General features: G+C 37.4%; 1 protein-coding gene and 1 gene segment (V, D, J or C); both read right to left on the bottom strand.

The window, feature by feature from the left end:
- LOC101135612 (T cell receptor alpha chain MC.7.G5) overlaps positions 1 to 26601 on the bottom strand; it is a 548557-nt gene that overhangs the window by 336267 nt on the left and 185689 nt on the right. The gene's annotated exons all lie outside the window — the stretch shown is intronic.
- LOC129526826 (T cell receptor alpha variable 26-2-like) lies at positions 16769 to 18473 on the bottom strand. The segment is given in 2 exon segments: positions 16769 to 17926; positions 18386 to 18473. Coding segments are annotated over 2 exon segments (390 nt in total).

Genomic DNA, 26601 nt, shown 5'->3' on the forward strand with positions numbered 1-26601 from the left:
AAAAAGACATTGCTATCATAGAAGATGACAGCTGATGCGTGTTATTGCCCCTGAAGACCTTCCAGTGGGACAAGATGTGCAGGTGGAAGACATCAATACTGATGATCCTGACTCTGTGTAGGCCTAGGCTAATATGTGTGTTTGTGTCTTAGTTTTTAGTACAGAAGTTTAAATAATAGAAGAAAAAATTAAAAAAGAATAAGGATATAAAAAGGATATAAATAAGGATATAAAAAAGAAAATCCTTTTGTATAGCTGTACAATGTGTTTGTGTTTCAAGCTATTATGAAAGAGACAAAAAGTTAAAAAAATAAAAGTTTATAAAGTAAAAAAAGCTACAGTAAGGTAAGGTTAATTTATTCTTGAGAAAATGAAATTATTGTTAAATAAATTTACTGTAGCCTAAGTATATAGTGTTTATAAAGTCTACAGCAGTGTATAATATTGTCCTAGGCTTTTACATTCACTGACCTCTTACTCACTTGCTGAATTACACAGAGCACCTTCCAGTCCTGCAAGCCCCATTCATTGTAAGTGCCCTAGACAAGCATATAATTTTGATATTTATTATTACTGTTACTAAGATGCAGGGCATTTGTGTGCAGGTTTGTTATATGGATATATTGCATAATGGTGAGGTCTGGGCTTCTAGTGTACCCATCACCCGAATGGTGAACATTGTACTGAATAGGTAATTTTTCAACCCTCCCATCATTCCCCCTTTTGGAATCTCCACTGTCTATTATTTCCCTCTATATGCCCATGAGTGCCCATTGTTTAGCTCCCAGTTATAAGTGAGACCATGCACTATGTTATTTTCTGTTTCTGAGTGATTCCACTTAGGATAATGGCCTCAAGCTAAATCCATGTTGCTGCAAAAGATATGGTTTTATTCCTTTTTATGGCTGTGTAGTAGTCCACGGTGTATATATACCACATTTTCTTTATACAATAATACATTGATGGGCACTTAGGTTGATTTCATGACTTTACTATTGTAAATAGTGCTGTGATAAATACACAAGAGCAGGTGTCTTTCTGATATAACAATTTTGTTTCCTTTGGGTAGTAGTGCTGTTGCTGGGTTGAATGGTAGCTCTATTTGTAGTCCTTTGGGTAGCAGTGGTGTTGCTGGGTCGAATAGTAGTTCTATTTGTAATCCCTTGAGAAATCTCCATATTGTTTTCCGTAGATGTACTAATTTACATTCCCACCAAGAGTGTATAAGCATTCTCTTTTTTTTCTATATTCTTGCCAACATCTGTTTGTGTTTTGACTTTTTAATAATAGCCATTTTTACTGGTGTGAGAAGGTATCTCATTGTGGTTTTGATGTACATTTCTCTGATGATTAGTGATGTTGAGCATTTTCTCACATGTTTGCTGGTTGCTCGTATGTCTTCTTATGAGAAATATCTGTTCATGTCCCTTTCCCATTTTTTAATGGGGTTATTTGTTTTTTTCTTGTTGAGTTGTCTGAGTTTTTTTATAGATTCAGGATATTAGTCCTTTGTTGGTTGATAGTTTGAAAACATTTTCTCTCATCCTGTAGGTTGTCTATTTATGCTGTTGATTATTTCTTTTGCCGTATAGAAGCTATTTAGTTTAATTAAATCCTGCTTGTCTATTTTTGCTTCTGTTGCATTTGCTTTTGAGATCTTGTCATAATTTTTTTTGCCTAGAACAGGAACAAGACAAGGATGTCCACTCTCACCACTTCTATTCAACATAGTGCCAGAAGTCCTAGGCAGAGCAATCAGGCAAGAGAAAGAAATAAAAGGCATCCAAATTAAAAAATAGAAACTAAAATTATCTCTATTCACTGATGACATGATCTTATGCCTAGAAAACCCTAAACAGTCTTCTGAAAGATGCCTAGACTTGATAAATGACTTCAGTAAACTTTCAGGATACAAAATCAACATACAAAAATTAGTAGCATTTCTATACACCAATAACAACCAAGCTAAGAAAAAAATCAAGAACTCAATTCCATTTATGATATCCACACATACAAATAATAAAATACTTAGAAAATACATTCAACCAAAGAGATGAAAGATGTCTACAAGGAGAACTACAAAGCACTGATGAAAGGAATCAAAGATGATACAACAAATAAAAAAAAGTTTCATGCTCATGGATTGGAACAATCAATATCATTAAAATTACTACCCAAAGCAATATACAGATACAATGTAATTCCTATCAAATTACCAGCATCATTTTTACAGAATTTGAAAAAAACAATTCTAAAATTAATATGGGACAACAAAAGCACAAATAGCCAAAGCAATCATAAGCAAAAAGAACAAAGCTGTCACATTACCTGACTCCAAACTATACTACAAGGCTATAGTAACCCAAACAGCATGTCACCTATACAAAAATAGACACAGATTATCTTAAAATCTTCTATACTGTATATGCAGTTAATAGAATAATATGCTGTGTCTATTATCAGATAGATGTCATTTACATAACAATTATTATAATAAATGTAAACAATATATAACATTTAAAGAACCATATACATTAACATTTAATACAGTAAAGAGCAATAGGATAGAAGATACTATATTCTTCATTTTTCTATGAGAAACTGAGGTTCAAAGGCTATGTAACAGGGGTCAGGGGGCAAATAAGTGACAGTCTTTTGGTTACTTTCTTTTTTTTTTTTTTGAGACAGAGTTTTGCTCTTGTTGCCCAGGCAGGAGTGAAATGGTGCAATCTCGGCTCACTACAACCTCCACCTCCTGGGTTCAAGTGATTCTCCTTCCTCAGCCTCCCAAGTAGCTGGGATTACAGGCATGCACCACCACACCCAGCTAATTTTGTATTTTTAGTAGAGATGGCATTTCTCCGTGTTGGTCAGGCTGGTCTTGAACTCCAGACCTCAGGTGATCTGCCTGTCTCGGCCTCCAAAAGTGCTGGGATTACAGGCATGAGCCACTGTGCCTGGCCAGTTACTTTATATCATCATACATACAGAAAATATAACCACAGCATAATGGACCACTACCTGTTAACTGGAAAAGCCAGGAGTCATTCATGTTAGGAAGATCATAACATGATTCAAATGATCCTACCTTACCATGACCTTTAGTGCTCTTTGTGGGGACGAAGGGAAAGAAACTGAAAATAATTTAAAGAAATGCCTAAATGCAGACCGTTCAACAGGCAGGGAAAGGAAAAGAATTCTATCACAAAAACTACCACATCTCTGCCACTTCTTAATTGCATGACTTTGAACAAGTTACTTAACTTCTCTGAAAATCAGTTTACTCATCAATAAAAGGAAGATAATAATACCTGCCTCAAAAAAATATTCTGAGGATCATAAAAGGTCCTGGGAGTACCTAGTACTCTTTGTCATTTATGTAATGTTTGTTATATATATTAGTTAATATGTGGCAGGTAATGTGTATTGTTTATCTCATATATCTCCAACTTCGTTTTTACAGAATTTGAAAAAACAATTCTAAAATTAACATGGGACCAAAAAAGAGCTTGAATAGCCAAAGCAATCCTTAGCAATCCTAAGTCCCATAGCATGTGGGACTCTTTACCACTCTAGGAAATAGATGGTATTCATTTTTCAGATGAATCTAAGTTCAGAAAGATTCAGTCACATGCCCAAGGTTATCTGGTTTGGAAGTAGGAGGACTAGTATTTGAGTGATATCTAAGATTACAAACCTTTACTTTTTTGACTGTGCTGCCTCTGAAACAGTTAAATTTTCATGTGTTTTCTTAGACAAACTAGTTTCCCTGCCTATTCTTTCATGTAGAAGTTTTGTTGATATAGTCATGCCTTGCTCAACTACAGGGGTTCTGAGAAATCCATCATTAGGCAATTTTACCATTGTGCAAACATTATAAGAGCATACTGGTCTAGATGGTATAACCTGCTACACGATAGGCTATGTGGTGTAGCCTATTGCTCCTGGGCTACAAACCTGCACAGGATGTTATTGTACTGAATACTCTAGGTAATTGTAACAATGGTGAGTCTTTGTGTATCTAAACATAGACAAGGTGTAGTTAATAGAATATTATTCTATGTATTGTCAAGCAATAGAATCTTTAATTTTTTCCTCTGAATTATGTTATCTTTCTAAAATAATTGGAATAAAAACATATGTTTTAAAAACTGCTGACACAAAGATCGAGACCATCCTGGCCAATATGGTGAAACCCTGTCTCTACTAAAAATACAAAAATTAGCTGGGTGTGGTGGCACATGCCTGTAATCCCAGCTACTCAGGAAGCTGAGGCAGGAGAATGGCTTGAACCCACGAGGCAGAGATTGCAGTGAGCTGAGATGGCACCACTGCACTCCAGCCTGACGACAGAGCGAGACTCCTTCTCAAAAAAAAAAAAATGCTGACAGTATGTTGCCTGCGTTCCTGCTGATGGGAACTGACCAAACACTGGCAGCCTACACTATGGCTGAGAAGTGTGGGAAACAATATTTTACAATAAAAACATCTTTTCTATCCTACTGCCACCGTAACTGAGAATGTATCTTTGAGGAGACTTTCTTGGAATCTCCTCTACATCTCTTTTTCAAATACAAACAGTCCAGGGAGACCTAACCTAGAACATTACATTGAGAGTAAGTTAGGCTATAAACCACTTTGTTTTAGAGATTGAGTGGAGAGATATATATATCTACTCAATAGTGTAGGAGAAGATTCTGGAGAGCAATTCAGTGACTTAGAAATATCAGGCTTTGGGCAGGCTAACAGTATTAAAACATCACAGAATACTACTAGGGGCTGGGTAAAAAGCAGGAGCAGTAGAATAGGTGGGAGGCAATGGTGAAGGAATGGCAAGAGACTAAAGGCAGATTTTTCATATGTCCATATTCTGCTACAACTGGCCCTGGGTTCAGAACTTTTATCAAAGGCCATAAGATGAAACAAGTTTTTTAAAAAGTCTGCAGGATGAGTTCTGCCACAAAACCTGTTGAATATGATTTGCTTCTCTTTGAAGCTATCTGGGAGGTGAGAGCCAACTGGATGTGGCTACAGCTTGCCGGCAGCAAGAACAGGTGAGGCCTTTGTTTGCCCCGTACATACCCACTCTACACATAGGGGGTATCACAAACTGCTGGAGGAAACCGAATAGAATTATCCAGCACAGTAAGGAGGTGCTAATATTTGTAAACCTGTTTCTCAGGACATGATAAAACACATGACAGCCCTTGAGGCTTTCTCTAAGTCCTACAACTCACTGAGGATAGATCATTTTCCCCATTCTCATTCCTGCCACTGCCCTTTTAAGAACATCCAAAGCTTGGCCTAAGGTTTTAGTAACGAATCTCTTTACGTTTGCATTAGAGTCTTCTGTTTCACATGTGGTGTTTCAGTTAATAAAATACAGTGAGACTAGCTGAGAATACATCATCTTTATTTTGAAATTTAGAAATCACCCCAAAGAGGTTCTGTTCTTTGAGCACAACCACACAGGTGGCAGGTGCGGTATAATCCAGGCCCTCATCCTTTCCATCTACTTGTGGAGTTTCCTTTAGAGAAAATATACTGTTAAATTCTGCAGATTTTCTTTTAAATGCTTTTATTTCTTATTTTTAGAATTGCTCTGCTTTATACAAAATTTGATGTTAGTTATTTTCTCTCTGAACATTGAAAAATAATTCAAATCTCAGTTGGTTTCCATTGTTACTTTTGAGAAGTCAGCTGTCAGTTTACTTCTTTGAAAACAGTCTTTTTCACCCTCCCCTTCTGATTTTTAAGTTTTTCTTCTTGATTTAAGATTTTCTGCTGTTTTACTCTGAACACACACACACACACATGCATGCATGCGTGCACACACACTACACTTCTTTTTATATAAATTGCCCAGGAATGTTTTTGTCTTCTTGAATTGTGAATTGATGTCTTTCATCCATTTTTTAAAAACTGTTCATCCATTATCTCTTCATATATTGTTTCTGCCTCATTCACCTCTTTCCTCTTTCTGGAACTCCATTTAATCATATTTTATACTTTCTCATTCTGTTTATTCTCTGTAGCTCTTCTTCCTACTATCGTAACTCTCAACTTTTTGTCTCGGCAAGTTGTCAAGGCTGCAGCATAAGACTAGACTAGACAAGACTATGTCCCAGAGGAAGTGAAGACAAGGAAGTGAAGTAAGGAATTTAAGGCTAAGATTTGTTTTATGAATTTGATCAACACGGTTGAGAACAGGGCATAAGAATAAATAATTATTTGACTTAAATCTAGCAGGCTCATATCCAGCACACTAAAGTCCTACTAAGGTAGTGCCAAGAGTAACAAAAGGCTCTAGAAATTGGAGACAAGTTTTCTGATGAAAATCTTATGTTGTGATATTTACTTAAAATCTGAAAGGCTGTGGCTATGGATGGCCCTGTTTAATAGATCTACTTATAAGACAGCATTTATATGGGGTTAAAGTTAGCACAGAATGTAGCAAATTTTTTCTGCTTATTTTAATCCATCCCCTTTTTTTCTGACTGTGGTATCTATAAGAATACCACAAACACATATTGCAAGGAATTCTCACTATGGGGGTGAATAGATAAGCCTGATAGATTTAGCCACTTACTGAAGGTTTAGAAAATATCAGTTCCTTATTCCATTGGTTTTTGCAGTGGAAAACTTTCGGGTGATTCCCAAAGCACACAAAAAAATTATCTTCCTGCTAGGAGGATATTTTTACCACAATAATAATTATAATACCTATGTCCTGTAAGAAAACGAAGTTCACAATCTCCCTTACTGTCCAGATATTGCTGATTAGAATTTAGTGGCTTTCTGGGACATGCTAGGCCCTATAAACAAACAAAAATCAGACATTCTTTCACCTGATTTATAATGGAATTGCCAAGAGCTATTAGAAAAGGAACTAAACCTTGCACTCAAGGCAGGAGGAAAAGAAACTTGGTTCCTGCCTTCTTTCTTCTAATCACTCACTCTTCCTCTTGCTCAATCCCAGCATTCCTATCAGGGGCTATCCCTAAGGAGGTAGACAGAGCTGGTCACTGCTCATTGCACACTAGGAAAAGTCATGCTGGCATCTTGTCCCATAGGGAAATTTCTGCTGCCCAGAATCAAAACCAATGTCTGGAGCTTAGCCTTGTTCAGTTTGTTAGACATTCTGAGGCAGAATCACTGGAGAAGGTGAATTATTTTCTCAGAATAGGAAATTGGCTTTTGATGGGGGGAGAAAAAAAGAGGAGAAGGGTAAGTTGCATGTGATATAACCTATTTGCTTAGGCTGACCTAAGACCCTGATGTGAATTTAACAGTTTCTTTCTCCTGATAACACCGGTTTACCAGCCTTGTAGGACATGGCAGGTTAATCTTTAAACATCCTTATGACTACTTATCTTCATACTTTCAATCCTTAATATTCCTAGCATTCTACTGGAGACAATATCTTTATATTATTTCCCAATTAGAAAAATTTGATTTTAGGTTAAAATGCAAATATGTACACTCTTTAGTTTGAGATTTGTATATGTGTATGCATATTTACACACATAGGTATCACTTTACTCGGAACATTTCACGAAAATCAGAAACTTATGTTCTTCTTTCCTGCCTGCTTTTCCTCTTATCACGTTGCCAAACATTTTCTTTCATGGGCTTCTCTCTTTTCTCTCTTTCCTGTTTATTTTAGCAAACTTTCTCCCAGTGGGTGGTATAGGTAACATTTCTTTAAAACAGAAAATAATCTAATTCGACTTGATTTTTAAAAATCTTCCCTCACCCAGTAGTCATTCAGGAGCAGGTTGTTCAGTTTCCATGTAGTTGAGCGGCTTTGAGTGAGATTTTTAATCCTGAGTTCTCGTTTGATTGCACTGTGGTCTGAGAGATAGTTTGTTATAATTTCTGTTCTTTTAGATTTGCTGAGGAGAGCTTTACTTCCAACTATGTGGTCAATTTTGGAATAGGTGTGGTGTGGTGCTGAAAAAAATGTATATTCTGTTGATTTGGGGTGGAGAGTTCCGTAGATGTCTATTAGGTCCACTTGGTGCAGAGCTGAGTTCAATTCCTGGGTATCCTCGTTGACTTTCTGTCTCGTTGATCTGTCTAATGTTGACAGTGGGGTGTTAAAGTCTCCCATTATTAATGTGTGGGAGTCTAAGTCTCTTTGTACGTCACTCAGGACTTGCTTTATGAATCTGGGTGCTCCTGTATTGGGTGCATATATATTTAGGATAGTTAGCTCCTCTTGTTGAATTGATCCCTTTACCATTATGTAATGGCCTTCTTTGGAAATGAAGGCAGAAATAAAGATGTTCTTTGAAACCAACGAGAACAAAGACACAACATACCAGAATCTCTGGGATGCATTCAAAGCAGTGTGTAGAGGGAAATTTATAGCACTAAATGCCCACAAGAGAAAGCAGGAAAGATCCAAAATTGACACCCTACCATCACAATTAAAAGAACTAGAAAAGCAAGAGCAAACACATTCAAAAGCTAGCAGAAGGCAAGAAATAACTAAAATCAGAGCAGAACTGAAGGAAATAGAGACACAAAAAACCCTTCAAAAAATCAATGAATCCAGGAGCTGGTTTTTTGAAAGGATCAACAAAATTGATAGACCGCTAGCAAGACTAATAAAGAAAAAAAGAGAGAAGAATCAAATAGACACAAAAAAAAATGATAAAGGGGATATCACCACCGATCCCACAGAAATACAAACTACCATCAGAGAATACTACAAACACCTCTACGCAAATAAACTAGAAAATCTAGAAGAAATGGATACATTCCTCGACACATACACTCTCCCAAGACTAAACCAGGAAGAAGTTGAATCTCTGAATAGACCAATAACAGGAGCTGAAATTGTGGCAATAATCAATAGTTTACCAACCAAAAAGAGTCCAGGACCAGATGGATTCACAGCCGAATTCTACCAGAGGTACAAGGAGGAACTGGTACCATTCCTTCTGAAACTATTCCAATCAACAGAAAAAGAGGGAATCCTCCCTAACTCATTTTATGAGGCCAGCATCATTCTGATACCAAAGCCGGGCAGAGACACAACCAAAAAAGAGAATTTTAGACCAATATCCTTGATGAACATCGATGCAAAAATCCTCAATAAAATACTGGCAAACCGAATCCAGCAGCACATCAAAAAGCTTATCCACCATGATCAAGTGGGCTTCATCCCTGGGATGCAAGGCTGGTTCAATATACGCAAATCAATAAATGTAATCCAGCATATAAACAGAGCCAAAGACAAAAACCACATGATTATCTCAATAGATGCAGAAAAAGCCTTTGACAAAATTCAACAACCCTTCATGCTAAAAACTCTCAATAAATTAGGTATTGATGGGACGTATTTCAAAATAATAAGAGCTATCTATGACAAACCCACAGCCAATATCATACTGAATGGGCAAAAACTGGAAGCATTCCCTTTGAAAACTGGCACAAGACGGGGATGCCCTCTCTCACCACTCCTATTCAACATAGTGTTGGAAGTTCTGGCCAGGGCAATCAGGCAGGAGAAGGAAATAAAGGGTATTCAATTAGGAAAAGAGGAAGTCAAATTGTCCCTGTTTGCAGACGACATGATTGTTTATCTAGAAAACCCCATTGTCTCAGCCCAAAATCTCCTTAAGCTGATAAGCAACTTCAGCAAAGTCTCAGGATACAAAATCAATGTACAAAAATCACAAGCATTCTTATACACCAACAACAGACAAACAGAGAGCCAAATCATGAGTGAACTCCCATTCACAATTGCTTCAAAGAGAATAAAATACCTAGGAATCCAACTTACAAGGGATGTGAAGGACCTCTTCAAGGAGAACTACAAACCACTGCTCAAGGAAATAAAAGAGGATACAAACAAATGGAAGAACATTCCATGCTCATGGGTAGGAAGAATCAATATTGTGAAAATGGCCATACTGCCCAAGGTCATTTACAGATTCAATGCCATCCCCATCAAGCTACCAATGACTTTCTTCACAGAATTGGAAAAAACTACTTTAAAGTTCATATGGAACCAAAAAAGAGCCCGCGTTGCCAAGTCAATCCTAAGCCAAAAGAACAAAGCTGGAGGCATCACACTACCTGACTTCAAACTATACTACAAGGCTACAGTAACCAAAACAGCATGGTACTGGTACCAAAACAGAGATATAGATCAATGGAACAGAACAGAGACCTCAGAAATAACGCCGCATACCTACAACTATCTGATCTTTGACAAACCTGAGAAAAACAAGCAATGGGGAAAGGATTCCCTATTTAATAAATGGTGCTGGGAAAACTGGCTAGCCATATGTAGAAAGCTGAAACTGGATCCCTTCCTTACACCTTATACAAAAATCAATTCAAGATGGATTAAAGATTTAAACGTTAGACCTAAAACCATAAAAACCGTAGAAGAAAACCTAGGCATTACCATTCTGGACATAGGCGTGGGCAAGGACTTCATGTCCAAAACACCAAAAGCAATGGCAACAAAAGACAAAATTGACAAATGGGATCTAGTTAAACTCAAGAGCTTCTGCACAGCAAAAGAAACTACCATCACAGTGAACAGGCAACCTACAACATGGGAGAAAATTTTTGCAACCTACTCATCTGACAAAGGGCTAATATCCAGAATCTACAATGAACTCAAACAAATTTACAAGAAAAAAACAAACAACCCCATCAAAAAGTGGGCGAAGGATATGAACAGACACTTCTCAAAAGAAGACATTTATGCAGCCAAAAAACACATGAAAAAATGCTCATCATCACTGGCCATCAGAGAAATGCAAATCAAAACCACTATGAGATATCATCTCACACCAGTTAGAATGGCAATCATTAAAAAGTCAGGAAACAACAGGTGCTGGAGAGGATGTGGAGAAATAGGAACACTTTTACACTGTTGGTGGGACTGTAAACTAGTTCAACCATTGTGGAAGTCAGTGTGGCGATTCCTCAGGGATCTAGAACTAGAAATACCATTTGACCCAGCCATCCCATTACTGGGTATATACCCAAAGGACTATAAATCATGCTGCTATAAAGACACATGCACACGTATGTTTATTGCGGCATTATTCACAATAGCAAAGACTTGGAACCAACCCAAATGTCCAACAATGATAGACTGGATTAAGAAAATGTGGCACATATACACCATGGAATACTATGCAGCCATATAAAATGATGAGTTCATGTCCTTTGTAGGGACATGGATGAAATTGGAAACCATCATTCTCAGTAAACTATCGCAAGAACAAAAAACCAAACACCACATATTCTCACTCATAGGTGGGAATTGAACAATGAGATCACATGGACACAGGAAGGGGAATATCACACTCTGGGGACTGTTGTGGGGTGGGGGGAGGGGGGAGGGATAGCATTGGGAGATATACCTAATGCTAGATGACGAGTTAGTGGGTGCAGCGCACCAGCATGGCACATGTATACATATGTAACTAACCTGCACAATGTGCACATGTACCCTAAAACTTAAAGTATAATAAAAAAAAATTAAATTAAATTAAATTTCAGTTTTACCTCAAAAAAAAAAAATCTTCCCTCACTTTGGCCAACATAAATGATCATTCCCATTTTACATGCAATTTCTTTTGGAACCAGGTCACTAGGCAGTTTCTGATGACAGGAGACCATTATATTCCTCCTTTCTTTTCTAAATTTAAAGAATAGAACATCTCCTAGTTAGGTTGAAGCCATATCATGTTGATCAACTTCCCTACTTTTATCTGAGAATTTTGACTTACTTGAAATTGTCATTGTTTAATAGTAAAAATATTATTTCAAATATTGAGGGCTTGCAATACACCAGATACTTAATGTATGTAATCTATAACCTTACTTCATCCTAACAAGAACATATGAATAAAATAATATGATTGTATCAACTTTACAGAGGGAAAATAAAGACTTGTAAAGTTAAAGTTGTTGGTCAACGTCACATAGCTTTTAAGAAACGTGAATTATTTCTCTCTAACCTATGATCTTATCAGTTATTCAGTATCAGTTTAATACTTGTAAACACCCACTTTAGGCCAGCACTATTCTGATGTGGAGTGGATGATGAAGGTAAGATCTTCTCCACTTCATACTGAGACAACTGGGAAACAATTCTTTAAGCTGATAATTTGGAGTGGCCAGAAGAATACTGAGACTAGAATATGAATAAAAGCACAATGAGAAGAGAAGTGGAGACCAGTCTAAGACTGCATTAGATATTTATTAATATATTCCCCTCTCTCTAGCTCACTCTATCTATCTAATCTACCTATTATCTATCTATCTATCTATCTACCTATCATCTAATAATCTAGCTTCTTATAATCTATCACCTATTTATCTATCTAAACATTTGTCTTTTTCTATATCTATACTACAAACTTAGAAAAAACTATTGCCCATGACTCCTCAGTATGGATATTCTAACACTCTTGGTACAATGTTAATATGTGACAAAGAATCTGACAAACAATGCACAATTTCTTTTTATTAACAAGGTGGGTAAATAGCAAAGGGAAAGAAGTTCCTTGGCACAACAGGGAAATAATATTCGTGCATAGTTCTTGCATAAATCACTGAAATTCATGCTATTCTCATTCAAATTTGATGTTCTATCTACTAAAAAGTAACATAACTACCAGACAATAAAGTCAAATTAAATTTGGGATTAGTGATATAGCTCCCCCTTGTATCATTCCTACTCTCCTCCCCATTTTTCCAATAAGACAATTGCAACGTTCTGAGGCTTCATGTCTTGGCAAAGGTCCCAGCCACATCTCAGGAGCCCCATGTCAGAAGAGCATATGTGGCCCAGCTGCAGGTTTGGAGACAGCTGATAGAGGCCTGAAGATCGCTGTGTGTCTGCTCCACAGAGGTAGATGCCTGCATGGCTGGGCTGGGAGGCTGTGATATGCAGGGAACTTTGCTGCTTTTTCTCATCCAACTTGGCAGTTATCTTTTCATGACTTTTCTCTTCCCCACCTTTCTGTAGCATCATCAAGAAGATAAGACCTTCACCATACTTTTGCTTATACCAGTATAAGCCATATAACGTCTTTGATGACGTGCAGTTTATGGTGAGATTCTTTCCCTCTTGGACGATCAAGGACTGAGGACTCTGCTCCAGTTCTTGGCTACTGACCCCTGTTCAAAAAGACAATGTAAAGAAAATACAGAAGACCCTCATAAGATTTTCATGGTCATGGTAGGGATGATGTTTTTCTCCCCCTCCCCACTCCCCCTAGGCAGCAGAATTGTCACATTAAAACAAAGTATTGTCTTTTTTTTTTTTCAGCACATATCTGGCTCTCAAAAGGGCCTTCCCAGAACAGAAGATGACTCGACTCTTGCCCTCAGGATGCTGTCACCATCTCACAATTCTCCCAGACTAACCACATACTCACAGGCTGCTTGGAACCCCAATATCCCTAGGAGTACTTGCAGAACAGTCTCCATCCCTTAGCTACTTAGAAAACACAGTTAAATCAGATTTTACTGAATGAGCTTCCCCAGCAGAAGTTACTTTGCTCATTGGTGTAGGAGATTGCACCAATCAGAAGCCATACCTGGATTCCTGTTTGTTCAGCACTGTACAATCTTACTCAAATACTTTTTTAACACTGCCACTCTTTGGCCAGACTGAGAAATGCTGAATAATGGACAGGTTTTCTGGAGTTAATTTATATATGAGATAGATCTATTTATTGCATTAAAATATGCCACTTATGAGATAAAGAAAATATAATCTCATAACATATGTTACCCTTGCATGCTTGAGAAAGTTTACCCTCCATAATTAAGAGAAAGTAAAAAATTCTGTTCTCTATAGTACAGAGTGAGTGATTATTTTTCAATATTTATCTGTCTACTTTTGTTTTGAGCCTTCTTAAAAACTACTTTTCTGAGGTACAATTTGCATATAATAAATTACATATGTTTACAAGGTCCAATATGATAATTTTTGACATGGTCATACAAATGTGAAATCATCATCACAATCAAGATAAAGAACATATGCACCACTCCCCACAGTCTCCTTGTGTCTCTATTCCTTGTGTTCCTTGTTAATCCTTTCTGTATACCTTTCCAATATATCATCCCAATGCCTATTCAACCCCAGGCAATCTCTAGTCTGCCTTCTCTTACTATAGATTTTCTAGAGTTTTACGTAAACAGAATCATACCGTATCTGCTTTCTGTCGCCCGGTTTCTTTCAGCATATTTATTTTGAGATTGTGTTTGTTAGCTTGGGCTGCCATAACAAAATACCATAGACTGTGTGACTAAAACAATGGAAATTTATTTCTCATGGTTCTGAAGGCTGGGAAGTCTAAGATCGAGGTGCTGGAAGATCTCATGTCTGGTGAGGGCCTGCTTCCTGGTTCATAGATGGCAGTCTTCTTGTGGTGTCCTCACATGACAGAAAGAACAAGAAAGTTCTCTAGGGTTTCACTGAATGGAACTAATCCCATTCAAGATGGCTACACTTTTATGACCTAATCACCTCCTCAAAGACCTTCTTCCTAATGCCATCACACTGGGGGTTAGGATTTCAACACATGAATTTGCAGGGGAGAGCACAAATATTCAGTTCATAACAAATTGTTGTGGTATTTTTGTTGAAAATCAACTATGTATATGCTGGCCTATTATTGGATCCTTTATTGTGTTCCAATGTTCTACTTGTCTATCTTTATATCAATATCATAGTCTCTTGATTATTGTAACTATAAAAGTATTCATATCAGTAGTGTAAGTTCCTCAATTTGTGTTTTTTAAAAAGAATTTTTTTGTTACTATAGTCCCTTGGCATTTTCATATAAATCTTAGACCCACTTGTCAATTTCTATGAAAATTTCTGTTGGGATTTTGATTTGAATGACATTGAATCTGTAGGTCAATTTGGAGAGAATTTTAATGAGTCTTCTAATCTGCAAACACAATAACTCTTTCCATTTATTTAGATCTTAAATGCATCTCAGATTTTTTTTATATCTTTTAGTGTACACGCCTTAGACAACTTTTGTCAAATGTATTCATACACACACACACACACACACACGCCAGAATTGAAATTTATTTATTTATTTATTTGAGACAGAGTCTCACTCTGTTGCCCAGGCTGGAATGCAGTGATGTAATCTTGGCTTACTGCAACCTCTGCCCCCCAGGTTCCAGTGATTCTCGTGCCTCAGCCTCCTGAGTAGCTGGGATTACAGGTGTGTGCCACCTCACCTGGCTAATTTTTTATTTTTAGTAGAGACAGGGTTTTGCCATGTTGGCCACGCTAGTCTTGAATTCCTGGCCTCAAGCTATCTGCCTGCCTCAGCCCCCAAAGTGCCAAGATTACAGGCATGAGCCACTGTGCCTGGCACAGAACTGAAATTCATATACATATAAATTGCATTCTTGAGACGAACCCCACTTCATTATTATGTATTATCCTTTTTATATATTGTTAGATTCAGTCTGCTAAAATTTTGTTAAAAGTTTTTTATGCATATGTGTGCATAAATATATAAATGCATAAATATACATATGCATATCTATATAAATTTCAATTCTGCTTGTTTAGTGTTACTGTATGGAAGCAGCATTATTTTGTATATTGAGCTTGTATCTTGCAATTTTATCTAACTCATTTATTGGTTACAGTAGTTTTTTTATCTATAGGATTTGCTACACAGACAATTCTATTGTTTGCAAAATGATAGTTACGTTTTAAAAAGTTAAATATGGTTTCCTTTACCATAAAGTCAGTTAGCGATCTTTCAGGGTTTTGTGTTTCAGGTCTAAAGATAGATTATTTTGGATGTGCTACCTCCCTCTAGGGACAAGGCTCAGCAAAGAGCTTGCTACCACAATTCTCTAAGAAAGACAGAATTATTTTCAGTCACTTCGGAGCTTTTAGAATTATTTCTGTGTTGTTCTCTCGATTATTATATTCCTTTTGTTTTCCGTGGTATCTTGTTCTTCCCATGTTTGAAGTCAGTTCCCAAAGCCCATGTTATTCATTGTACAGCATAGGATTTGGCACAGATTAAAGATTTAATTTGTTGGGTGAATATATTAATTACTATTTACTCATAACATTATTAGGAGAAGTTATGTGGAATGACTCTTGAAATTATTCCAAAAAAGCTTCCAATTTTTTGAAAACAAATTGAACAGAAGTATCCAAAGTAAAGGCAAATGCCAGATTAGATCTGTGGGAAAAATTCAAATAGCACACCAACCCTCATTCTCCATCCTCCAAAAAAGAAAAATTCACAAATCTGTAATAGGTAAAGCCTGGTTTCCTTTTTCTTTTTGTCTCATTGCATTGGTTAGATTCTCTAGGATAATGTTGAATAGAAACGGTGAGAGTAGACATTTTTGCCATGTTCCTGATCTTGGGTTAGACTGTTAAAGCCATTTTGGAATGCAACTTTTCAATATCTATAAAAATATAAAATAGGCATATCTTTTGATCCAGTAATTCCACTTCTAGGAATCTATAAGGAATATGTATACAGACACACACATACACACACACATACACATATGTCATATATATTTATATATGTAGAGATGATATAGGTGAGGTAAGTAAAACTATTATACAACCATACTGTGAACATTTGTAGATATTGAAAAGAATAAGGCCAGTTTATACACACATGCATACACATGTATCTCGGTATGAACACACCTCAAAAACTATTTTTAAATAAAAATAAAAGCAAGTTGCAGACAAATATACATGGTAAGATCCAATTTATGTAATAAAATTGGGTAGATATTTACGTGAGTATCCACATAAATGAAAAGGAGTATGATCATCAGGGCACTCTCCAAACTGTCAAAATGGGTTATTGTAGGAATTGAAGAGAAAATGGGATGGAGATGGAGACAGTCAGTTTGGGCCTTTAAGGTTTTACTTCACATACTTAATAGTTTGAATCTTTTACAATGAAAAAAGATTTGTGTATTTTTGTTTAATAATAGAGATATTTCAACATAGATTTAAAAAATGAAATCAATATTCACATATCCACCACTTTCTTGCTCCCTTCCAGAAATCATCTATATCCCAAGAGTATGTGCTATGGATGAGTAACAAATAAAATTTCAAATTTTTCGTAAGGGCACATGAATCAATTTCTGAAATTCATTTCAGTTATTGAGAGGTTGGAGGGACTAATGTGATATAATATTCAAAGCCCAGGCACTTGCCTGGGGCTAGATGAAGAAATGCTTTGGGACTACCAGATGATGGTTCTCATCTTTTATAGTGAGGTCTACATGGAAAGCAAGAGTTGATTAAAAGAAAGCGTCCTGGAAAATTCTTATTTCCTTTCTTCCTGACTGCAGAATTCCAATTGTGATTCTTCATCTCTTCGCCAAGCTTCTCAGTCCTTTCTTCAGGACTTCTTAGCTATTCTTTATCAGTTTCTTCATTCCTTTAACCCTCTCATTGATTTCCTTACCACCTCCTCTTTACTTCATTTCCCTTTTCTTCTTTAAATTTTCTTCTTCCTCTATTAAACTTCTGTGCTCTTTCTTGTGCAGTGGCCTTGTTAGATGCCTTCCCTTTCACTACCAGGGAGATATTGCACAGCTGCAGCCCCATCTGTCCCACTGTGGTCTCTCAAGATGCAGTAGTACACAGCAGCATCTCTCAAAGTAGCACGGTGCAGGATCAAGGTACTGGACTTTCTGTCCTCAGCGATTGTCAGAGAGGCCATTCTGTTCACATTGCTTGTAAGACCATGAATCACGTACTCTGGACCCTGGGAGGGAAGCTGTCGATACCAATGTATGTAATCAGTTCCACTGATTGTGGAGTGGTTACAAGGCAAGTGAACAGGCTCTTCTTCGTAACTCTCCATTGAATTTGGCTGTGTGGTCTTAGCATCACCCATAATACCTATGGGGTTGAAAAACAGCAGATTAGCTCTGGATCATCAGCTCTTGGTGCATCTGAAGGTCAGGTTCACCACTGCTCCAGAACTGTCCTCCCTGCCCTACTCCATATTTGAGTATTTTTATGTGTGTTGCACAGGACAAGATAAATATTACTGGTATTTATTTGTTCCTGAGCTATGCAGAGCCACAAGGCCAAAAATAAATTTCCCATTTTCCATGACCCTTGAGCTCAATGAACCTAAAACTCCTTACAGCTTGAGAGCTGTGAGACCTGGAGAATCTTCTCTGAGTAGTGGATATGACCAACCCCTCACACTGACGCTCAGACACCCTCGAGAAACACATAGAAACAAATTCTTTCCAGCAATTGGTAAATCATGGTAGAAAACATGGAGACAGCAGATAACTCTCTTTTGTCATTAGCCACAAAACTATCCTTTCTTAGGCCCAGAACACTTACCCAAAGATAGGAGTACAGTAATGCTTGTCACCAACTTCATTGTTCAAGTGCACATTGAGGTTCCAGGCCCCAGAACTCAGAATCTGTGTCTGATCCTAGGTCAGACGAGGTCCCAAGCAACAAAGCAGCAGCCACAGCACATCCCACACCAGGCAGGTTTCAATTTGAGTGCTCCCCAGAAATCGTCAGCTAAAGATAGAGCAGCTTCCTGGTTAGGTCTAGCCCACCCCCAGGTTTAAACACACATTTTAAAAGAATATAAAATACGATTATTATTTGTTAATTAAAAAAATAAAACTTTAAAAAGAGGGGAAGAATATTTTCTTTAAATCTAGCTTTAATTCAGAAAGTTTCCATTAAGATCATTTTCAAGGCTGAAACTCAAGTAGGCTACATCTAAAGAAGTAAATGGGATTACCCATCCCTTATTATGGTAAGGACAAAACCCACCATTAATTGGTAGTTTGACAACCCATTGAGCTGGTAAGAACTGCCCTTTATTCCAAGAAGTCTATGTGAGCCCTGTGCTGTAAGGGAAAGAAGGGAATTTCTATCCACATCTTCAGGGCGAGTAAGTCTTAGAAGCAGTAGCATATAATTTAATTTCAACAGTTAGAAACTTCTTTTTGGTAAAAAAATTACCATAAGCAAAATTGAAAATCAAATGACACAATGAAAGAAGGTATTTGCAACATATATAACAAAAGTAATTTCATAATTGTATAATACTGCTGTGCTAAGTGTGAAAGGAAAGAACAAATTTAGAACTCAGGTTAAAAGCCAAGTTTCCTGGTACTCAGGTCTCCCACACTGGCTCCTGGAATAATGTCCTAAGTGTCTTCTAGATAGACATTGCCTGTGCCTCTGGTTTTGAGACAGGAGCCAATGGCTTGAATGACCCCTATTTCTATGTCACTTGAACTCCTCTTTAACACATGCTTTCTCATCTTCGTGGTGCCTAGGAGTGGCATACATTGAAGGAGAAAGGAAGAAATGGGAAGAGGTTTGGAGAGGGAAATCAAACGATGCCATTTGATAAGAGAGGTAGAAGTAACTATGAAGGGGTTTTTCTAGTTATTTTCAAAAGTGGTTATTAAAGAAATGGGAAGGAATAAAATTAAAATTACTCATTATCTCTGCTACAATAACTAAGCTTGTCAGTTCATTATAGCAACAAATATTTCACCATTTAAAATTGAGCTATGTATTAGTCACTTCTCTGTTTTCCCATTCAGGGTCTCTTCTGCTCTGCATTTGGGAAGGAGCTTACCCATGTCTTTGAAACTGTGCACACACTCAAAAAGAGATAATAAAGCACAAGGTGGCAAAAAGAATGAACATAAATTCCTTATGCAACTCAATGACAACCTCGCTCACCCTGGAAGGAGCTTGGATTTGCAGCTGTAACAGCTCCCTCTTGTGACTGTATGTGTGAACTCCTTTACATAGAACTAGGAACCAAGTCAGTTAGCAATCTTTCAGGGTTTGTGTTTCAGGTCTAAAGATAGATTATTTTGGATGTGCTACCTCCCTCTAGTGACGAGGCTCAGCAAAGAGCTTCCTACCATAATTCTCTAAGAAAGGTCAAATTATTTTCAGTCACTTTGGGGTTTTAGAATTATTTCCTAAAATTCATAAGGAAACAAAAAAGAGCCCACATTGCCAAAGCAAGACTAACCAAAAAGAACAAATCTGGAAGCATCACATTACCCGACTTCAGGCTATGCTCTAATGCCATAGTCACCAAAACAGCATGGTACTAGTATAAAAATAGGCACCTAGACCAATGGAACAGAATAGAGAAGCCAGAAATGAAGCCAAATACTTACAGCCAACTGATCTTTGACAAACCGAACAAAAACATAATGTGGGGAAGGGACACCCTATTCAATAAATGGTTCTGGGATAATTGGCTAGCCACATGTAGAAGAATGAAACTGGATCCTCATCTCTCACCTTATGCAAAAATCAACTCAAGATGAATCAAGGACTTAAATCTAAGACCTAAAACCATAAAAATTCTAGAAGATACCATCAGAAAAACCCTTCTAGACACTGGCTTAGGCAAAGACTTCATGACCAAGAACCCAAAAGCAAATGTAACAAGAACAAAGATATATAGATGGGACCTAATTAAACTAAAAAGCTTCTGCACAGCAAAAGAAACAATCAGCAGAGTTGACAGACAACCCACAGAGTGGGAGAAAATCTTCACAATCTATACATCTGACAAAGGACTAATATCGAGAATCTAACTCAATGACTCAAATCAGCAAGAAAAAACAAACAATCCCATCAAAAAGTGAGCTAACGACATGACTAGACAATTCTCAGAAAAGATATACCAATGGCCAACAAGCATCTGGAAATGCTCAACATCATTATTTATCGGGGAAATGCAAATCAAACCCACAATGTGATACCACCTCACTCCTGCAATAATGGTCATAATAAAAAAATAAAAAAAAATACCCATTGGTTTGGATGCAGTGAAAAGGGAACACTTTCACACTGTTGATGGGAATGTAATCTAGTACAACCACTATGAAAAACAGTGTGGAGATTCCTTAAAGAACTAAAAGTAGATCTACTGTTTGATCCAGCAATCCCACTACTAGGTATTTACCCAGAGGAAAATAAGTCATTATACAAAAAAGATACTTGCACATGCATGTTTATAGCAGCACAACTTGCAATTGCAAAAATATGGAACCAGCCCAAATGCCCATCAATCAACGACCGAATAAAGAAAATGTGGTATATATATACACCATGGAATACAACCCAGCCATAAAAAAGAACAAAATAATGGCATTTGCAGCAACCTAGATGGAAATGGAGATTATTATTCTAAGTGAAGTGTATTCATCTGTTTTCATGGTGCTGATAAAGACACACCCAAGACTGGGCAATTTACAAAGAAAGAGGTTTAATTGGACTTATAGTTCCATATGGGTGGGAAAGCCTCTCAATCATGGCGTAAGGCAAGAAAGAGCAAGTCATGTCTTACATGGATAGTGGCAAGCAAAAAATGAGAGAGAGCTTGTGCAGGGGAATGCCTCTTTTTAAAACCATCAGATCTTGTGAGACTTATTCACTATCATGAGAACAGCATGGGAAAGACTTGCCCACATTATTCAATTACCTCCCGCTGGGTCCCTCCCACAACACATGGGAATTCAAGATGAGATTTGGGTGGGGACGCAGCCAAACCATATACTTCCAACCTGACCCTTCCCAAATATCACTTCCTTGCATTTCAAAACTAATCATGCCTTCCCAACAGTCCTCCAAAGTCTTAACTTATTTCAGCATTAATTCAAAAGTCCACAGTCTAAAGTCAAGTCTTATCCGAGACAAGGCAAGTCCCTTCCACCTATGAGCCTGTAAAATCAAAAGCAGGTTTGTTACTTCCTAGATACAGTGAGGGTACAGACATTGGGTAAATACAGCCATTCCAAATGGGAGAAATTGGCCGAAACAAAGGGGCTATAGACCCCACGTGAGTCCAAAATCCAGCGGTGCAGTCAAATCTTAAAGCTCCAAAATGATCTCGCTTGACTCCATGTCTCACATCCAAGTCACACTGATGTAAGAGGTGGGCTCCCATGGTCTTAGGCAGCTTCACCCCTGTGGCTTTGCAGGGTACAGCCTCCCTACTGGCTGCTTTCATAGGCTGGCATTGAGTATCTGTAGCTTTTCTAAGTGTGTGGTGTAAACTGTCAGTGGATGTACCATTCTGGGGTCTGGAGGATGGTGGCCCTCTTCTAACAGCTCCACTAGGCAGTGCTCCAGTAGAAGCTCTATGTGGGGGTCTAATCCCACATTTCCCTTCAACACTGTGCTAGCAGAGGTTCTCCATGAGAGCCCTGCCCCTGCAGCAAACTTCTGCCTGGACATCCATGCGTTTCCATACATCTTCTGAAATCTAGGTGGAGGTTCCCAAACCTCAATTCTTGACTTCTGTGCACTTGCAGGCTCACCACCAAGTGGAAGCTGCCAAGGCTTGAGGCTTGCACCCTCTGAAGCCATGGCCTGAGCTCTATGTTGGCCCCTTTCAGCCATGGCTGGAGCAGCTGGAATGCAGAGCACCAAGTTCCTAAGCTGCACACAGCATGAGGACCCTGGGCCCAGCCCATGAAACCACGTTTTCCTCTGAGGCCTTCAGGCCTGTGATGGGAGGGACTGCCGTGAAGACCTCTGGCATAACCTGGAGACGTTTTCCCCATTTGTCTTGAGGATTAACATTTGGCTCTTCATTATGGCTTGAATTTCTCCTCAGAAAATGGGATTTCCTTTTCTATTGCATTGTCAGGCTGCAAATTTTCCAAACTTTTATGCTCTGCTTCCCTTATAAAACTGAATGCTTTTAACAGCACCCAAGTCACCTCTTGAATGCTTTGGTGCTTAGGAATTTCTTCTGCCAGATACTGTAAATCATCTCTCTCAAGTTCAATGTTCCACAGATCTCCAGGGCAGGGGCAAAATGCCACCAGTCTCTTTGCTAAAATGTAACAAAGTCACCTTTGCTCTAGTTCCAAGCAAGTTCCTTATCTCCACCTGAGACCACCTCATCCTGGAAGATGATATTGTTCATATCACTATCAGCATGTTTGTCAAAGCCATTTAACAAGTCTCTAGGAAGCTCCAAACTTTCCCACATTTTCCTGTCTTCTTCTGAGCCCTCCAAACTGTTCCAGCCTGTACCTGTTACCCAGTTCCAAGGTCGCTTCCACATTTTCAGGTATCTTTTCTTCAACGCTCCACTCTGCTGGTACCAATATGCTATGTTAGTCCATTTTCATGCTGCTGATAAAGACATACCAGAGACTGGGCAATTTACAAAAGAAAGAGGTTTAATTGGACTTACAGTTTCACCTGGCTGGGGAAGTCTCACAATCATGGCAGAAGGCAAGGAAGAGCAAGTCACATCTTGTATGGATGGTGGCAGGCAAAAAATGAGAGACCTTGTGCAGGGGAACACCTTTTAAAACCATCAGATCTTATGAGACTTATTTACTATCATGAGAACAGCATGGGAAAGCCCTGCCCGCATCATTCAATTACCTCCCACCAGGTCTCTCCCACAACACATGGGAATTCAAAATGAGAATTTGATGGGGACACAGCCAAACCATATCATGAAGTAGCTCAGGAATGGAAAACCAAACATCATACATTCTCACTCATATGTGGGAGCTAAACTCTAAGACACAAAGGCATGAGAATGGTACATTGGAGTTTGAGGACTCAGGGGAAGGTGTGGGAGTGGTGAGGGATAAAAGACAACACATTGGGTACAGTGAACACTGCTTGGGTGATGGGTGCACCAAAATCTCAGAAATCACCATTAAAGAACTTATTCATGTAACCAAACAGCACCTGTTCCCCAAAAACCTATTTAAAATTTTTTTAATAAAATAAAATAAAGGAAGCCCCCCCAAAATTATTTATGTGATGTTTTCTCAATTAATGTATTCCTTTTGTTTTCTGTGGTATCCTGTTCTTCACATGTTTGAAGGCAGTTCCCAAAGCTCATGTTACTCATTGTATAGCATAGGATTTGGCACGGATTGAGAACTTAATTTGTTGGGTGAATATATTAATTTTTATTTACTCATAACATTATTGGGAGAAATTATATGGAATGACTCTTGCAATTTTTCCCCCAAAAAGCTTCTAATTTTTTTGAAAACAAATTGAACAAAAGTGTCTAAAAGTAAAAGTAAAAATGCCAGATTATATCTGTGAGCAAAATTCAAATAGCACACCAAACCTTATTCTCCATCCTCCAAAAAAGAAAAATTCACAAATCTATAATACATAAAGACTGGTTATTAGAATATGACCATATATGACACAATAGTCATATAGTGACACTTAATTTGACAGCTATTCACTGTGCCATGTTATATATGTGTCAGATTAAAAATGATACTAATAATTCAGTACTGGTATAAATATATAGGTTTAAAAAATTGGGATTGTGAAAAGAAATATGAAATGTAGATGTCTCTATGTTATCTAGTTATATTATACAAAAGTCAAACATATAGTGTTCATTACTGCAATATTCAAATGGTATGGAGAATCCAGACTGAGTCTAGAAAAGAACAATAAATATTGTGGTATCTTTTGCTTTGCTTTTTTTATTTTTATGTAACAGCTTCATTAAGATACAATTTGCATACCATGTAATTCACCCATTTAAAGTGTACAACTCAATGTTTTTTATTATATTCACAGAGTTGTGCAACCATCACCACAATCAATTTTAGAACATTTTCCTCATCCCAAAAAGGAACGTGTATCCATAAAAACAGCCTTTTTAGGCTGAATAATATTCTATTATATGTGTGTGTGTATACATATATATCACATCTTATTTATTTTTGCTTGCTGACATTTAGTAGATTTTCTTGAATAAATGCTTCTCCATTTTTGGTATGCCCTTAGGACGATTTCCCAGACTTTGGCTTTTTAAAAAATAATTTTCATCAGTTATGATTCAAATTGAGAAATTAGTGTTAAACAATTTTCCTAAGTATTGGTATCAATTTACACTCTTACTTGTTTGAGTAGATTCAAATTCTCTTCATTACTTAGCTCTGTCTTTCTTTTTAAATTTTAGACATTTTGGTTGGCATGTAGCAATATTTATTATTTCTTTTAAAAAAATCAACATTATTGAGGTATGAATTACATGCAGTAAAATGAACCCATTTTAAGTGCTTTGAAATATGGTGAGTTTTGAAATATTTATAGAACATGTAACTGTTGTATAAATCAAGACACAGAACAATTATTTCACCCTAAATTGTTCCTCTGTGTTCTCTACCTGTCAATCAGTGGTTGTCTGGGTTCCCCAACTGCAGAATCCAGACAACCACTGATCTGTTTTCTCTCAATATGGATTAAATTTGCTGTTCCTCGAGTTTCAAATTAATGGATACATACAGTATAAACTCTTTTCATCTGACATTTTTCTCCATGTAATGTTTTTAAAATGCCTCCATGTTATTGTATATATAAATTGTTCATTCCTATTTATTTTTTTCCAGTTCTGACCTATAATGAATAAAGCACCTCTGAATATTTATCCAAAAGAAATAAACAATATTATGTGAATATTTTCTATTCACAAATATATTCTGCATAAATACTTCTGTGAATACATATTTTTTATTTCTTCTGGTTAACAGTCTATGGGTGCAAATTATTAGATCACACAGTATATGCATGCTTAACTTTATAAAAATTGCTAAACCATTTTTCAAAGTGGTGGCACAATTTTACATTCCTAGCGCCAACATAATAAATATATAAGAGCTTCAGTTGTTCCATATCCTTGCCAACGCTTGATATTGTCTGGCATAATCTTTCTCAAATGGATGCAACCATTCCCTCAGTTCAGATGTTTTAGGCCTCTCAATTGGGATTGATTAAGGGGCTATTAATCTCCATTATAGCTACTAAAACTATATTTTTTTCCTCAAAAAATCTAGATAATATAAAGTAGAGCCTTAGGAAGCTGATTCTGTCTTTCCTTCCTAGGTGTTCCATGATTAATTAGCTTTCTCCAAAAATCTCTGAATGTTAAAAGACTCTGATTAATACTCTATCTGTTAAACTCGATCTTTGTCTCTATCTGTTAAACTCCACTACCTATCACAACAGGATCCAGTCACACCCACTGAAATCCAGGAAAGCAAATTACACGGCAATGTGCCCACCCCGTCCCCATTGTCTTCACTGTATAGAGGATGGATGGCCTCCAAGAAATATTTTAAGAATTCTGGTGACCCACTCAATGATGAATTTCCTGATTCCTTGGTGAAAGAAGGGTCCTCTGGGATTCCCAGGGATATGGTTAGCAAGCATCTGATTAAATTGCATCAGATAATTCCATTACCACATTCCCATTTACCTGAATCCTCAGACTTCTTTCTCTATGAGATTTTTGAGAAATACCTGCATTTTAATTTTATTATCTTTAGACCAGTGGAGTTTTACTATCCCTATGTCCAGAGGGCAGAGAGGAATATCAAAACCTGAATGGAGATGGGTGTGTGGAGAGAGCCAAGTTGAAAGGAGCTGTGATCTTTGAACAAATGATGTTTCCCACTAGAAGAGATTCCTCAGGAGGAGAACCAAGGAACAAACACCCTGACCTTGCTCTGCTACCTTTTTCAGATTTTGGCAAAGGGCACCTCAGT

The sequence above is a fragment of the Gorilla gorilla genome, chromosome 15, assembly GCF_029281585.2.
Source record: "Gorilla gorilla gorilla isolate KB3781 chromosome 15, NHGRI_mGorGor1-v2.1_pri, whole genome shotgun sequence".
Taxonomy (NCBI): domain Eukaryota; kingdom Metazoa; phylum Chordata; class Mammalia; order Primates; family Hominidae; genus Gorilla; species Gorilla gorilla.